This window comes from Brachycentrus maculatus, unplaced genomic scaffold, assembly GCF_059751285.1.
Source record: "Brachycentrus maculatus isolate JH-2025_06_01 unplaced genomic scaffold, ASM5975128v1 h1tg000306l, whole genome shotgun sequence".
Lineage (NCBI taxonomy): Eukaryota > Metazoa > Arthropoda > Insecta > Trichoptera > Brachycentridae > Brachycentrus > Brachycentrus maculatus.
This window is the reverse complement of record NW_028281056.1, coordinates 167708-182984: the sequence shown is the minus strand read 5'-3', so window position 1 is coordinate 182984 and position 15277 is coordinate 167708. Positions and strand designations below refer to the sequence as shown.

Here is a 15277-nt window from a genome sequence, read left to right as displayed (position 1 = left end):
ATTGAAAATATATTAGTCGATAATTAAACTATGTCAAGTTCTAAATTAGTTTGGATGTCATCTAGTCAATACTATTCACAGCAGTCTGGTGTGAGTTTCCAACATGGCTGGTGTCATTTTTGTTGTTTGTGTTCCCACCGCAAATTACGAGCAGGTTCTTCTTTACGGAGACCAGAGGCTTATGAAGAATGCAGAGGTTGCGAAGAGTCCAGCGAATTTGTTCACGGTCGAGGTGGAATTGAGGGACAAGAGAATGGAGCGGATACCCATCACGGTGAATCAAGGCCATACCAATCAGGGATTCAGTGAGGGGACTTTTATCCAAGGGAATTATAGGAGTGATGACAGAAATTATAAAAGTGAGGTCATTCCTATGGAAAAGGTACAGATAATTGTTTTGAATACTATTAATTTTGTGAGCTCTGTGTATATGATAGTGGTCAAAAAATAAAGTATTAGAGTCTCTATAATCTTTCAAATATCTTTATTTTAGAAGTTTTTAGAAAATTAATTAACATTCTAAAAATATTTAAAAATGTATTGGTCATTGTAATTTTTTGATACAATATAAAAAAACACATGAAAAGATAGTTTTATTTTTTTTTATAAAAAAAAACCACACACAGCAGGCGCCATGGGATGGTAAGTGTAGTTGTCAACCTGCAAAAGTGGCGTAACTAGTTCGATTCCCGCCAATTGCAAAATAAATTCGTGTCGGGTTGTGGTCCCGTGGTTAGTGTCGCGGATACTTGAGTCAGAATTTCTCGGTTCGAACCCACTCTACCACAGTTTGATACCTATTTTCAATAGCATAGGCTAATTTCGAACCGTCTGTGTCGGTGTGATTTTTATTCTGTGTAAATTTAGCATTTACCTCACAAATAACTCTTTTAAAAAATAAATATTGACATACAGAATGAAAATATTGATATATTAGTCTAGTATTTGTCATGTTTCCCTATGCCTATACCTATACCTGTAGACAAGCCTCTAAAATACAGGTTATTAAAAAAAAATATTGTCTTCTTCATTACTGAGGGTTGTAATGACTCTTCTCCAGTTATCCCTTAACTTTTTGTGCGTTACTATTTATTTAACTTTCTCAGTTTGTCTAGAATTTTAATAAATATTTATTTCTAATATAGATTTTGGATGAATTGTTGAAAAAACTAGATGTGGAGCATGTTGTATGGTGCGCTGATAAAGATGGTAACTATTTTGAAGTCATATTTCCTGTTCCTTCCGGCGATTCATGCGAAAATCTTCTACATTGCCTAACTGAGTTAGGAATTGGGAGGAAACTTAATTCAGTTGTGAGGTATGCCCATTTTAAAATTTGATCATTTAAAATATTACATTTTCACCAGTATTTTTAATTTTACTACTTTTCCAATCGATAGGTAACACTATTTTATTTTATCTGTTTTTCAGTGTGATACCGTGCAGCGTTGTATACTCCAGTTTACAAACTGATGCAGAAAAAGAAGAAATCATCTTGTAAGCGTATAAAAATTAATTCATATTAAAGAAGTAATTTTTTGTAGCAAAAAGACATCACCTGACAACGGAACTATCCTTTGTTTCATACAAGTCAATATTGTTTTACTTGCGTATTGTGTTCTTTTTGCTACTGATTTTATTGTCGGGCAGAATGTTCCAAAGCTTGCATTAATAAATACTCAAACATTATTGATCTAAATATTCAAAACAAAATGCCACTAAATGATTGAGAGAACTCACTTTTAAAAAGTTTTATTGCCCTTTGTAAAATTTCCTAATATGCAGTTAGGATAGTTTTGCATTTAGGTGACAAAGAGTTGTTGTATATAATATTTTTAAGTTGTTGTGAGTTACTTCTTCTTCTTACTCTCTTCTGCACCCAATGGTGTATAGGGCACTTCATCGCATATAAGCTTTGTCATCTTGATCATTAAATACATGAAGGAAAGGTGATCAACCCAGGTACCAGCCCTGGGTAATGTTAAATAAATATTAGAGTGAAAAATCATTTATTTTGACACCCTTGGGGATCAAACCCGAAACCTCCAGCATGGTTGCCAAACACACTGACCACCAAACTACGAAGGCAGACAGTGTGTTAATTTTGTCAAAACAGAAAGTGTGGTTTTATTAATGTATTTATATGTGTCTACTACAAAGCAAGCTTTGTGCTGCAGAATTGTTTTAAATGGTTTCCTTCACATTGGTCATTATATTATGTATAATTTTTGCAAGCACATAAAATTTTATCAATTATCGTATTGAATTTATTTTTTAGCAATAATTCAGAGGAGACTAAGAGATGGAAGAGTTTTGTCGAGTCAATTAGATCCAAATTAACAGTCAAACAAGTTGTGGATGGTGTCAGAAGTGGCGGACAGATGTCATTTGATTATCTTCTTCTTATTGTTACAGCAGAGTGAGTTGTAATTAATGTTTTTTTAATTTTAAATTTACAGAGGGTATTGTTTACATGAGGTCAATCAACTATGGAACTCCAATCAGACAGGTCGTTTACAAAATCCATTACCAAGTTAATACATAAGACAAAAGCAGAGATAATTTTAACTATTTCTTTTATAGAGAAGTTAGAAGTTGCCAGTAATTTACAATGTTACCCTTGCAAAATATTGTATTTATGGCTGTTAAGTTTTAATCTGGTTAAGCAGGTCCTTGTCTCTTTTATTTGTCTATTCATTTTATCTATGGTAACGGATCCACGAGCAACCGCCAACATATTTTCTAGCTATCTGGCTAAAGGGTTGATATATACAAGATAAGTTGGTCGATCATGCGAGATGGGGATCTACTTCTTTCAAAACTAAGAAAGTGCTCTGTTTATTGGATTGTCTATGAAAAGTATATGGATGATGTTTGATTGTCTTGGAATGCCTATTTAGATGAACCATACGGCCTGTATTATCGGTGTGGCTCTGTAGGATGTTTTGTAGAAAAGTTCTATGGAAATTATTCATTATTTAATATCGTGTTCTGTTGTATGGTAATGTGGTAGTTGACTATCAGTAAAATATTGCTAGTTCTTTGACTTTGGTTTATTCTAAATATAAGTTACTAAGCAATTCTAAGTGAGTGACTGACCTCTAGGAGAGATCTAGAATGCTGCTTGCCAGACTATGCGGGTATATTCACAATTGCGGGAGGTTGTTATCACCACTGTGTCACCAACGTACTTACATTCCTTGCACATTCAATTATGATGTTACATAAGTGTAACTTTGGTTCACTAATGATTCTGCTTATTAATATTCCAGACTCATTCTTCTTCTGTGGTCGCAATCTTGTGGATTGGTTTTCAGCAACAATTGACACCTCCTTCGCCATTCAGGTCTATCATGTGCCACCCTCTTCAGCTCCTCATATGTTGAACAGCCCATATTCTCATACAAGTCGTAAAGATATTCGCGGCATGGGTGTCCTCTGGCACACACATTATGTAGCCATATTATATTAGGATGCATTATTTAATAATAAACTCTTTTTTTTTAAGTTGCCTTGCCGCTTTGGGTTTGGTTGAAAACAATTCCCCCAACATAGTCGCCGCTATGTTGGTTTCCCCGCTTATGGGTCCTGTGATGTCTATAACTTTTGGTACCATCATCGCTGACCGGGAGTTGCAGTGGGTCGGGCTGGGAAGCCTTGTGGTCGGTATGCTGATATCCTGCCTGTTTGGATTCATATTCGGACTCATACTCGGGACCACGGATATGCCGTGGGGTTTCGGGGATTGGCCAACTGAAGAAATGAAATCGAGGTACTTAATTGGTTTTATTGTCATGGATATAAATTGATAAATTATTTCTAATGATCAAGTAACTATTTAAGGGGTAGGTAGAGAGGAAAAGGCGCCATGACTCTTTTTTATCTGCAATATTTTGAGTGTATCCAAATACTTGTTCACAAATGTGGCTCGTAAGACGCTACGGACTAAAAGACGAACCTTAAATTTTACATAATTTTTTGACATCTCAACATAGATGAAGAAGAATATGGATGTCAGGGCATTCATTGGGCTTACAACCATCTTAAGCTTGGTTTATGTTATCACTTTACAAATGGTAACATTAACCAATTCTACCCGTGATTGTCAACTACACTTCTAAAATTTTCGAATCTTCTAGATATATTGATCAAACTCGTAACACAATATGCACGAGTTCTCAATAGCCATCTATGGTGGGACGAGGAAAGCTTTTATTAAGCTGAGATTCTTTCCATTTGTATGTGCGGTCCGAATCCTGGATTATATTCACATACTCAAGAAATACTTGAAAACACAATATTCAATTTATTTTAACTTAAAACTTGACCAGTTAATTTATCTACATTTTGAGTGTCTAAATACTTGTTCACAAATTCGGAATATCTAATCTATTAAAAAAAATACATTTTATCATTTTGTTATTAGATTGCAAAACTAGTTTTAAAAAAAAGTTTATTGGATCGCAGGGATGTTTGCTTCAGAAAACAGCGCATTATACAATTATAGTATCTTAGAATATATTATTTTTTTTACCAGGGAATATACACTATTACTGCAAATTAGATCACATTTTGCCTGCATTTAGTTTAGTTTAATCCTTTTTCTATTAGTTCCATTAATTACATTCCATTAATTTGTCATCTTTTAGGGGGAATGTCCGCTCGTTATGGATGGGCGTACTATGGGCACTTACTTCCGGCTCTGGTGTGGCCGTAGCACTATTACAGGGCAGTGCAGGACCACTGATTGGTGTCGCCATCTCTGCATCACTACTGCCACCTGTTGTCAATTGTGTGAGTTATTTTTTTTTGTTGACGTTCAATGCATTTTATCTATGCTATTTTCATTACGAAGTGTTTATTGAATACTAGCTGTATCTGGCCACAAATTATTGTGGTTTAGTCTGCTTAAATGGAAAAGAAAGAAAAGAGACAGCACACATTTTTTTTATATTCTGTTGTCGATATGTTAAACAGATGGAGCTGAAATTGCGGACAAAAAGAGATTGTATGTTTACTGCCACAGGTAAAAACACCTGTCACAGGCATATTAGCAATCGATGACTTAAGGAAATTTAAGATTTTGAACGAACAAACATTACATTTTTGACATCTCAACATAGATGAAAAAGAATATGGAGGGCTTACAACCTATTTTATAGGCCTGTTTAAGTGATCACTTTTAAACATGTACCATTTACCATTCTACCCATGATTGACAACCACACTACTCAAAAATTTGGAACTCATGTGTGATATAATTCAAAATCTGCTTATTGTCTTTGTTTTTTAACAGTTGTATATTTTTCCAGGGATTATATTGGGCTTTGGCTTGTATATGGTTAAGATATGATGGGGTCAAGATTCCCCATATCAAGGGAGAGAGTTACTCAGGAAACAGCTCATACGTTCCCCTCTACTCTGATTATATTCCAATTGAGTTTGCTGTCAATGGTAACTATTTATAGGTGTCTTAACTTGAGATGAAAAATCTATGTTTTTTTTTTGTTGATAGATGTTTCATTCTATATACAGGACCCTATCCTATCACATTCCTATATACAGGACCAACCTGCCAATGGTTATGCCTGTGATTATATTTGATAATTATGTACGTATTATAAAAACTTTAACAAAGAGTTTGGAACATAATATTCATATAAAAACATTGAATATGTAATTTGTTCTATTCTGACTTTGAAATGAGACAGACGAAGGTAAAAATACCCTTCCCGTCCTTAAGCATCAATCGACCGAACGGATAGAAATACCTTTCCCGTCCATAGTGTGTTAATATATAAAATATACCATATTCTTCACTTATGTTGAGATATCTACCTTTGTAGTATGGTATAATCATTAAGCACATTCAAATACCTTTTATTAGGACATTTTGAACGTTTCCATTTCATTTCTAAGGCATAGTGAGTGCCTGCCTGACAGTTGTCAACGTGATCTGCATCTTCATAACGGCCATCATGGTCCTGAAGATCAAGGAAGTGGCGGCTCCGTACACCTCCAGCCCGGAGCTCAGGAGGTTCTGGCAGAGAGATATCGGCCTGGTCCGGGAAGGTAACAGGAACAGCAGCATGAGGAATGCAGAGGATGCGGAAAGGAAAGAGTAAGATCTTTAGCCATCTAATTTTTTTTGCAGTCCTCAGTCCGCCAATCGCCATTTGCGGGAGACTGTGATCACAATTACGTGGGTGACTGTTTTTGCTTATTATATTGTGATATGTATTTAACTCTTAAATGCATACCGTTGCAATTCCGCAACAACAATTTCACATCAGTTGAAACATCCTTTAGTCGCCTGGAATTGTTATAATTCACACTTGCATATTCATCAAACACCTAGGTGTTAAAATTAAGTCAGCCTTTTATAACTAGATGGCGCTGTGAGTACTTTCTTGACATGATAGATTGTTGTCAGAGATTTTTTTTAAATTAAAATAATTTTAAATCATGCATTTAAGGGTTAAGGTTTATAGACATCTTTATATGACGTCTGTTAAATTTTTGTTAAAACTTTATTATAAGAGTAAAGTAACATGTAGAGTATATCCGTATATTTAAGAGTATATCTGTCTCCGTGGTGTAATGGTTAGCGTGTTTAGCTACCATGCTAGAGGTCCTGGGTTCGATTCCCAGAGGGGGGTGAAAATGATCATTAGTGATTTTATACCCTTGATTGGTCCCTGAAGTGCAGGAGTGATCACCTTGCCTTCATCTTGGGAACCTATGAGCTAGAAAATACCTTGGCGGTTGCTCATGAGTCTGTGACCATAGACAAAATATGAATAGACAAACAAAATACACAAGGGCCTACTTAACTAGATTAAAACTGAACAGCCCATAAATACAATATTTTACGATGGAAACATTATAAATTACTGGCAACTTCTAACATTACTTTAAAATAAATAGTTAATTTATCTCTGCTTTTGTTTTATGTTTGAACTTGGGAACATGCGATGATTTTGTCAATAGTTTGTCTTATTAGTGGCGTAGTTAAATGACGAGTTCACTTTATAATTTTTATAAACTAATTCATAAAAACATCATAAATAACACTTGTTTTATACCACTTGTGTATTAAATTGTTATGACTAGTTTCGGAAGCTACAGATACTTCCATCTACGGGTTTGAATATGAACTTAGTAAATGGAAACCCGTAAATGGAAGCATCTGTAGCTTCCGAAACTATTCATAACAATATAATACTCAAGTGGTTAAAAACAAGTGCTTTATTTATAATTTAATCATGTCTTACCGCAAAGTGAATGCCGAAACAATAAATAACAAAACATCATAATATTATAAGAGAATTATTTATTGATTTGGCGTTTCATTTGTAGAACTCCATTTTACTTTATGTTTTAATTTTAAATCAAACACAGACTTTTTGGGTCTACTAAGTTGTATTTTATTAACAAAAACATATAAAAAATTAACATTGTGACAATTGTTTCGCCTACTGTTGTCTCCCATAAATTATTGCTAAACATGTTAAAACTGTCACTTAGAATTGTATAGCTACATAAGGACCGTCAGTACATTTGATCTTCACATTCATTTGAAAATGCCATAACTAGGCGAAACAATTGTCACAATATTAATTTTTTATGTGTTTTTGTTAATAAAATACAACTTAGTAGACTCAAAAAATCTGTGTTTGATTTAAAATTAATATATAAATTATAGGTGAGTGTTTGTTTCTTCTTTTCTTATGGAAAATATTGAATTTTTTAAAATGATTTATATGGTGTCGTGATTGATACGCTACACGAGCGGAATACGCCTGTATCACTCATTAACTTATGCTAGATCGACCCCCCATGAGATGTGTTAAAAGTTGTTCTGTGTTGCGTTCTAGGTTCATTATGGAAGACCTTCCCTCGGATGACCTAAGCGACAGGCTGGACGAGGCAGTGAGAGAAGCCATAGATGATGATACATTCAGAAAAGTCAAGAGAGTCAGCTATCAAACACATGGACCAGAAAATGTAAGAAGTAATCACACATAAAAAAGTTAAATGAAATACGAGCTTATTATGAGCTCTTAAAAGTCTTTTAAGATAGGATACCGCAGCAAAAGTTCACTAAAATCTTTTCTTTTTTTGTGACTTTTTTATTTTTAGGAGATTTTACTTTTTTGTCATTGTAAAGGTGAAATGTTCATAAATAATGTCAAATGCAAGCTAACCCAACAAAGCGTATTCATAAAATCATTCAAAAATTGCTTAGCAATTATGAATTCAATGAAATACACATGTTAATGAATTCTTTACTGTAAATATTTTATAAAGCTGTTCTCCGTGCGTACTGCCTCAATTGTGCGGCCATAGAATACCACGGCTCAACGTTTGGGGTATAGGGATTATTTTTCGAATATTTTTAGATGTCGGGATTTGGACTGCCAACGCCATCTATTGATGACACAATACAATTAAATCATTTATCGGCTAGTTAGATGTTTTATCGACTTAACAATGTTTTAAAATGTCATTTATATCTTACTACTTTAGAGGTTAAATAGCAATTATGTTTAAATCTACTGGTATTTTTTGTAACACCATCATATTGACACAACAAGCACATACTTGAGTGTTTGAATTGTATATTCATATAGGGTTAAGGGGCAGTAGCAATTCAGTAATAATGTACTTTTACAGATGCAATTTTGTAATGTTGGTAAAAATGCCGCTAAAACTAGTGTGTCAAAGTTTTCTCTGCTGTTTGTTCCCTGCTTCCAATACAAAATACAGAGCATGTGAACTCCATGGTAACACAAATGAAACTGTAACAGGGGTCGCGAAATTTGCAAGTTTTATCTGAAATTGTTTATTTTATTAATTTTCATTAATTGATTGTGCCTTAACTTAAATGTCCGCCTCCGTAGTGTAATGGTCAGCACGCTCGGCTACCGTTCTGGAGGTCCCGGGTTCGATTCCCAAGGGGGGTAAAATAAATATAAGTGATTTTTTCACTGTCATATTTATTCAATATTACCCTGGACTGGTACCTGAAGCGGAGGGCTGATCACCTTTCCTTCATGTGTAGACGATCAAGATAACACTGCGTTTATATGACGCAGTGCCCTATGCACCATTGGGGTGCGGATAAGGGTTTTATTATTATTATTATTAATCCGGCTGTCCAAACTCAAAACACAGTAAAGGACATTTTTTGTAGTACGTTTTTTTTGTATTTTTGGACTAAGTAGATTCTACTGAATTTGGACAGCCGGATTGTCTTGTGGTTTTAAAAATATTTAATAATTATCCAATAAACATAATGAAAATACCCCTTTAAACATTTAAATGACCAATTTAATGTCAGTACAATTTTTTTAAAGCGTGTTGATTAATTTAAATTTTTTATTATATACATACCCGCCGATTGTTACGACTCCTAACCTGACCACTTGATATATATATCTGATAAATTATTGAATAAATGATTTAGATTGCCCGCCAACTTCTCGGTTCTTCGATCTGCCACCCCCCCCTCAGCCGATCGGTTTCCTTCAAGACCTGCCCGACGCGACGCGGCAGCACCACGTCGGCAGACCTCGCCGCCTTGGACAAGCTGGTAACCGCCCTGCTCGGGACTCAAACCCACAATTCCCCCATCCTCAGCCGCCTGCACCAGTCCCGATCCTTTCGCTCCAAGAGGACCTCCACCATGTCCAACGCTAGCTCTGTCCTGGCCACCATCATGGAAGGGGGGCTTAACAACACAGAACCGGAGAGAGAGAACGAGAGGACTTCATCGTGGTCGGAAAAGGTGTTCAACCATCCGACTGTCAGCAACGCGTTGAGGAGCTTACGGCCGGAGTCTAGAATGAATATTCAAGTCCACGATCCTTTACTCAATTCGAAAAATAATGATAGTGCTGAATTCGAAGATGCTAGGGAATATCCTAAATAATATTTAGTTTTTTAAATTTTGTTTAGTTTGTTAATTTATTCTATGAGACATTGTATTATGATAGTATTGAATTTGAAAACGCTAGAGAATATACTAAATAATTTTTAGTTTTTTAAATTTTGTTTAGTTTTGTTAATTTATTCTATCAGACATTGTATTATGATAGTATTGAATTTGAAGATGCTAGAGAATATCCTAAATAACTTTTATGTTTTTTTCTTCAAACCCTTATCTGCACCCAGTGGTGTATAGGGCACTGCATCGTATTGATGCAGTGTTGTTTTGATTGTTACTTACACGAAGGCAAGGTGATCACTCCTGTGCTTCAGGGTAACATTAAATAAATATAAGAGTGTAAAATCACTCATATTTATAATTAAAATGTATCTTTGTTTTAAAATCACCATATATTTAAAGTGATTTTAAAACAAAGTTACATTTTAATTATAAAATGGAAAATCACAAAGTTAGTGCTTCAAATATAAATTATAATCACTCATATTTATTTTCATCACTCCCTGGGAATCGAACTCGGGACCTCCAGCACGGTAGTTACACAAGCTAGCCATTACACCAGGGCTGACAATTTATTTGTTTTGTTTTGTTAATCTATTCGATCAGATACTGGATAATTCAGCTTATAGATGACATATCTATGTAACAGGTGTCTCAACCTGAGATGTGACATCTATAATTGTTACCTGGCATTTGGCTTGTTTAAGTGATCACTTTACGCACCTTTTTATCTTGTCCTTATAAATATTATAAAACCTTAACAGCACTTATATCGTAGTCATACAGGAGAAAGTGACCAAGTGCATTTTGTACAAAAACGTGATCATTGACTATTTGATATCTAACTAGCTTAATATTGCCATGAAAAAAGTCCCAAAGGATTTTAAACTAGGAAGTATAATATATTGACTTGTTAAAAATGACTAACTGTATTGATGTTTATTTTCTTGCCAAGCAAAAGTGACTTAAATGACCCTCCTGAACATTTTACGTTTTGTTAGTTGGTCACTTTCTCCTGTTTGACTACGATATGTAATAATAAATAATAATAAAACCCTTATCCGCACCCCAATGGTGCATAGGGCACTGCGTCATATAAACGCAGTGTTATCTTGATTGTTTACATATGAAGGAAAGGTGATCAGCCCTCCGCTTCAGGTACCAGTCCAGGGTAATATTGAATAAATATGACAGTGAAAAAATCACTTATATTTATTTTACCCCCCTTGGGAATCGAACCCGGGACCTCCAGAACGGTAGCCGAGCGTGCTGACCATTACACTACGGAGGCGGACACGATATGTAAACTATTTAATATTTTGCTTGGGTGTTTTTTCTATTGTTGTTACGAAAATTCTATGGTTTACATTCTCCGCTTGACTACAGAGAATAAAGTCTTTTAGAATTATAAGAAAATCCTCAAATATACAAAATATTTAAGTACACAATATGTTTAAATTCACATAATTTTAAAATGTTGTTTTTTTAACTCTCTTTCTTAAAATTTGACCGCCTCCGTAGTGTAATGGTCAGCACGCTCGGCTACCGTTCTGGAGGTCCCGGGTTTGATTCCTGAGGGTCAAATAAATATAAGTGATTTTTTCACTCTAATATTTATTCAATAGTACTCTGGACTGGTACCTGAAGTGGGGGGCTGATCACCTTTCCTTCATGTGTTAACGATCAAGATAATACTGTGTTTATATGATGCATGCCCCATGCATCATTGGGGTGGGGATAATTTAAAAATAGTATACAAGTACCGTTAGCTAGATATTTCACTAGTTAGAACAATTGAAATTATATTTATTCTACCTTTAAACCTTTGAGTTTTCATTATTTGTTATTTTCATGGGTTAGGTCGAACAATAAAACACAGTATTAAAAATGAGCTTTAATTTCAAAGAAGCCAAAATTTTATAACAATATTACATGTCAAATTAATGCGTTGTCACCCCAGAAAGTGAATCTCATAACTCCAAAATATAATTTCCAAAATTAAGATATTAATTTATTATATATCACAAGAACAGTTATGTGCAGTTCATTTTTCTATTTACCTTTTTCTTCACAATGCCTATATATATTTTTTTTGTTGTTCATTTTTGAACACAATTTTTAGAGTTACAAGTCTAGGGTGACAATGTGTGATCTAAGATTTTTATTTAGAAACACTTGATTTTATTATTATTTTAAACATGTATAATAATGCCAAAACAATACACTCAAATATCACAAACAGATTCAAATGTGTTCACAAGTATCGAATAATAATATTATGGTACATATACACAGTGCAAATATTATGTTTTTAAAATACAAAGGTGAATGATGAATCAATAAACTAATTTCACTGGTCAACAATGATTTTGTAACTGGAATTTCGATGACTGATTTGGACTAAGTTAATCGTTCTTATTCAAAGTCTATATGGTGACAAGCTTGTATCACGTCAAGTTTTCATGTTACAGCCATATTATTGTTTGTATGGACCCCATACATTGAAACTGTTATAGTGGTTGGTATCTAGACATGTTTTAGTCTAAGGGATTTTTAAAAGTTTTGATAATTATGGAGTAAAAGTGGAAATATATTTACTTATTAATATTGAATACGATTAAATTATATGTTAATATTTATTCAATATGAACCCGGACTAGTACCTGAAGCAGAGGGCTGATCACTGTTCCTTTGTGTGTTATCGATCAAGATTACACTGCGTTTATATAATGCAGTGCCCTATGCACCATTGGGTTGCGGATAAGGGTTTGAATTTTTTATTATATGTTTACTTATATTTTTACATAAATAATAAGATAAAATTTAGTCAACATCAGAATTAAAAATGGTTCATAGTTTATATTTTTCCCTTAAATTGATCATCAGTTTCTCTTTGCTGGAACCAACAGTAATCTGCCATCATACTAGCATTCCATTAACCCTTGGAAACTTAACTAAGCACGTGGCATCTGTCAATTGAAAGTAGTGTAACCAATATTACTGTGTTTCTAATGCAAATATATGTTACAAACACAAATAAATGAATTTATAAAAATATTGCATAATTGCCGCAGCAATGAAAGAATACCTATATTTTAAAATATTATAATATCCATAACTAAAAAATCTGACGTGCTGCATTTTTTTTTGCTTTCAATTTTGAATTCAGCTTTTCAAAGTACATAAAGATCAGGTCTTTCCATGCCAGTTACAAAAAAAAGTCAAAAATTGTAGCCCAGTGTTATTAATGATGTGTTTATTTTGTATATTATACAGCTTACTCGTGATATACCAGATAATTTTTTTCCTATTAACCGAAATATATTTTTTAAAACGTAAATCTAACTAACTAGCACGTCGTTTCCGCAGGGGTAGGTGTAGAGAATAGAATACCACACTGGTCTTGTCTTTGCAAACAGTCTTTGCCTCACTCCTGCATTTCCCCATACATACCCGCCAATTATTCTGACTCCTGACTTGACGACACTTTCAAGTATTTGAAATGCTTGATCATTTGTTTTACTATTCTTTCCTCACTTATTTGTTCCACGTGTCCAAACCATCTCAAAACACCTTTCTGAAATTTAGTGATTATCCGAGCCTTGCATTCTTTCCTTATTTTGCCATTCGAACATCTATCATACATCATTTTGATGGACATTCGTCTGAGGGATCGCATTTCGACTGAATTTATTCTACTTTCATCCTTCTTTTGCCAACTCCATGAATTACTTCCAAATACTATGGTTGGTATCAGGACCCTGTTGCGTACTGCCAGCTAATACAATAATTTCTCTCTTCGAACAACAACAATCTATTCCGGATTCTCTTATGTCCGGTCAGGTACTTTGACCCCTAAGCTAAACAGACACTTATCACATAATAATAATAAAACCCTTATCCGCACCCCAATGGTGCATAGGGCACTGCGTCATATAAACGCAGTGTTATCTTGATTGTTTACACATGAAGGAAAGGTGATCAGCCCTCCGCTTCAGGTACCAGTCCAGGATAATATTGAATAAATATGACAGTGAAAAAATCACTTCTATTTATTTTACCCCCCTTGGGAATCGAACCCGGGACCTCCAGAACGGTAGCCGAGCGTGCTGACCATTACACTACGGAGGCGGACACATCACAACCGAGAAAATAATAAATACATATTATTAGAGTGATTGTAACATCATCTAAAGTCAACCACATAACACCAATACTTTTTTTGTTGGCAAGGATCAGGAGAGGAAGAAAGCTTCCGCGAATTGCCTTCCCTTACAATGTACAAATATAAACAAAAATCTAAAGAAGCAATCAAATTCAATTCTTTTTAAGAGATACCAGTTATATTCAGCAGTGGAATTCTATCACGCGTTTGAACATCATTAAAAAAAAATGTGGAAAAAAGTTTTTATATGTCAATTATGATGTCCGCTTCTCGGTTAATCCGTTTCCTGGTTAACCCGCTTCTTGGTTAATTCTCTGCTCGGTTAATCCGATCCTGGTAAATCGAGAGTAAGCTGTATTAATAATTTACAATGGATTCCAGATTTAGGTCATTTGGAATAAATCCAAAAACAGTGGGATCTTCAAATATTTTTAAATAAATATTCTAAGCATTAAAATACACATGATAAGCAATGTTGAGTGTGTCTTATCTTTTTCACAATCACTGAATCTTAACAAAACACATATTCAGATATTATTTAGATGGAAATATATGGTTTTTTGGTATTTATGTAGCTCACAGCTTGTAATTGGTAATAAATATTTTGATACTGCAAATATTTGATAAATATTTTGGGCATGTATGACTAGATGTATGGATGTGAAGGAGGCTAGGAGTGTATGTCAGGACAGAAGAGTGTGGCGTTCCATCCTCTCTGCCTACCCCTGCGGGGAAACGGCGTGATGGTAGTAGTAGTAGTAGTACTGCAAAAAATGGATTTCAAATAAAGGTAGAATAATTGATGGTTATTTTTTCATGATGATTTTTTGAAATCCAACTCTAAAATAATATCAAAACAATGTTGCTTGCTTTGTTAGACTGATTTGATTTTTTAAAAAGAAATTGTAACTTCAAGTCATGTAAGAAATAAAATAGATTTGAATTCCAGTAATATTCTGCGAGAGCGATATTCATCATATTTCGTCACAAATGTGTGAGCTAGGTAAATGAAAAGGTGTCAGGGATTTGAGGAAAGTAAAATAATAATTCTGGAATCCACCGTATGAATAAAATATTGTGTGCATGAAAATATGATATGAAAAATGTGAAGATGAATAATTTTTAATGCATATCAGTGCTGGAATATTTTAAAAATATTTATT

At 34.2% G+C, this 15277-nt stretch overlaps 1 protein-coding gene across 1 annotated transcript; it reads left to right on the top strand.

Annotated features, from left to right (window-relative positions):
• Positions 1-103: 103 nt before the first annotated feature.
• Positions 104-9934, top strand: LOC148304684 (uncharacterized). Its single transcript, XM_088267835.1, has 10 exons — positions 104-382; positions 1146-1318; positions 1432-1497; positions 2279-2419; positions 3509-3772; positions 4650-4794; positions 5313-5454; positions 5920-6121; positions 7878-8007; positions 9470-9934. The coding sequence occupies exons 1-10, from the start codon at positions 104-106 to the stop codon at positions 9932-9934; spliced, it is 2007 nt and encodes a 668-aa protein (XP_088123961.1).
• The last annotated feature ends 5343 nt before the right edge of the window (positions 9935-15277 follow it).

What these genes read in the sequence shown, in the direction of transcription:
- LOC148304684 (XM_088267835.1), top strand. Translation starts at nt 104, where the DNA reads ATGGCTGGTGTCATTTTTGTTGTTTGTGTTCCCACCGCAAATTACGAG. An exon ending in AGGTCATTCCTATGGAAAAG is followed by an intron (nt 383 to 1,145) that starts GTACAGATAATT and finishes TTTCTAATATAG; the next exon opens with ATTTTGGATGAATTGTTGAA. An exon ending in GAAAAAGAAGAAATCATCTT is followed by an intron (nt 1,498 to 2,278) that starts GTAAGCGTATAA and finishes TTTATTTTTTAG; the next exon opens with CAATAATTCAGAGGAGACTA.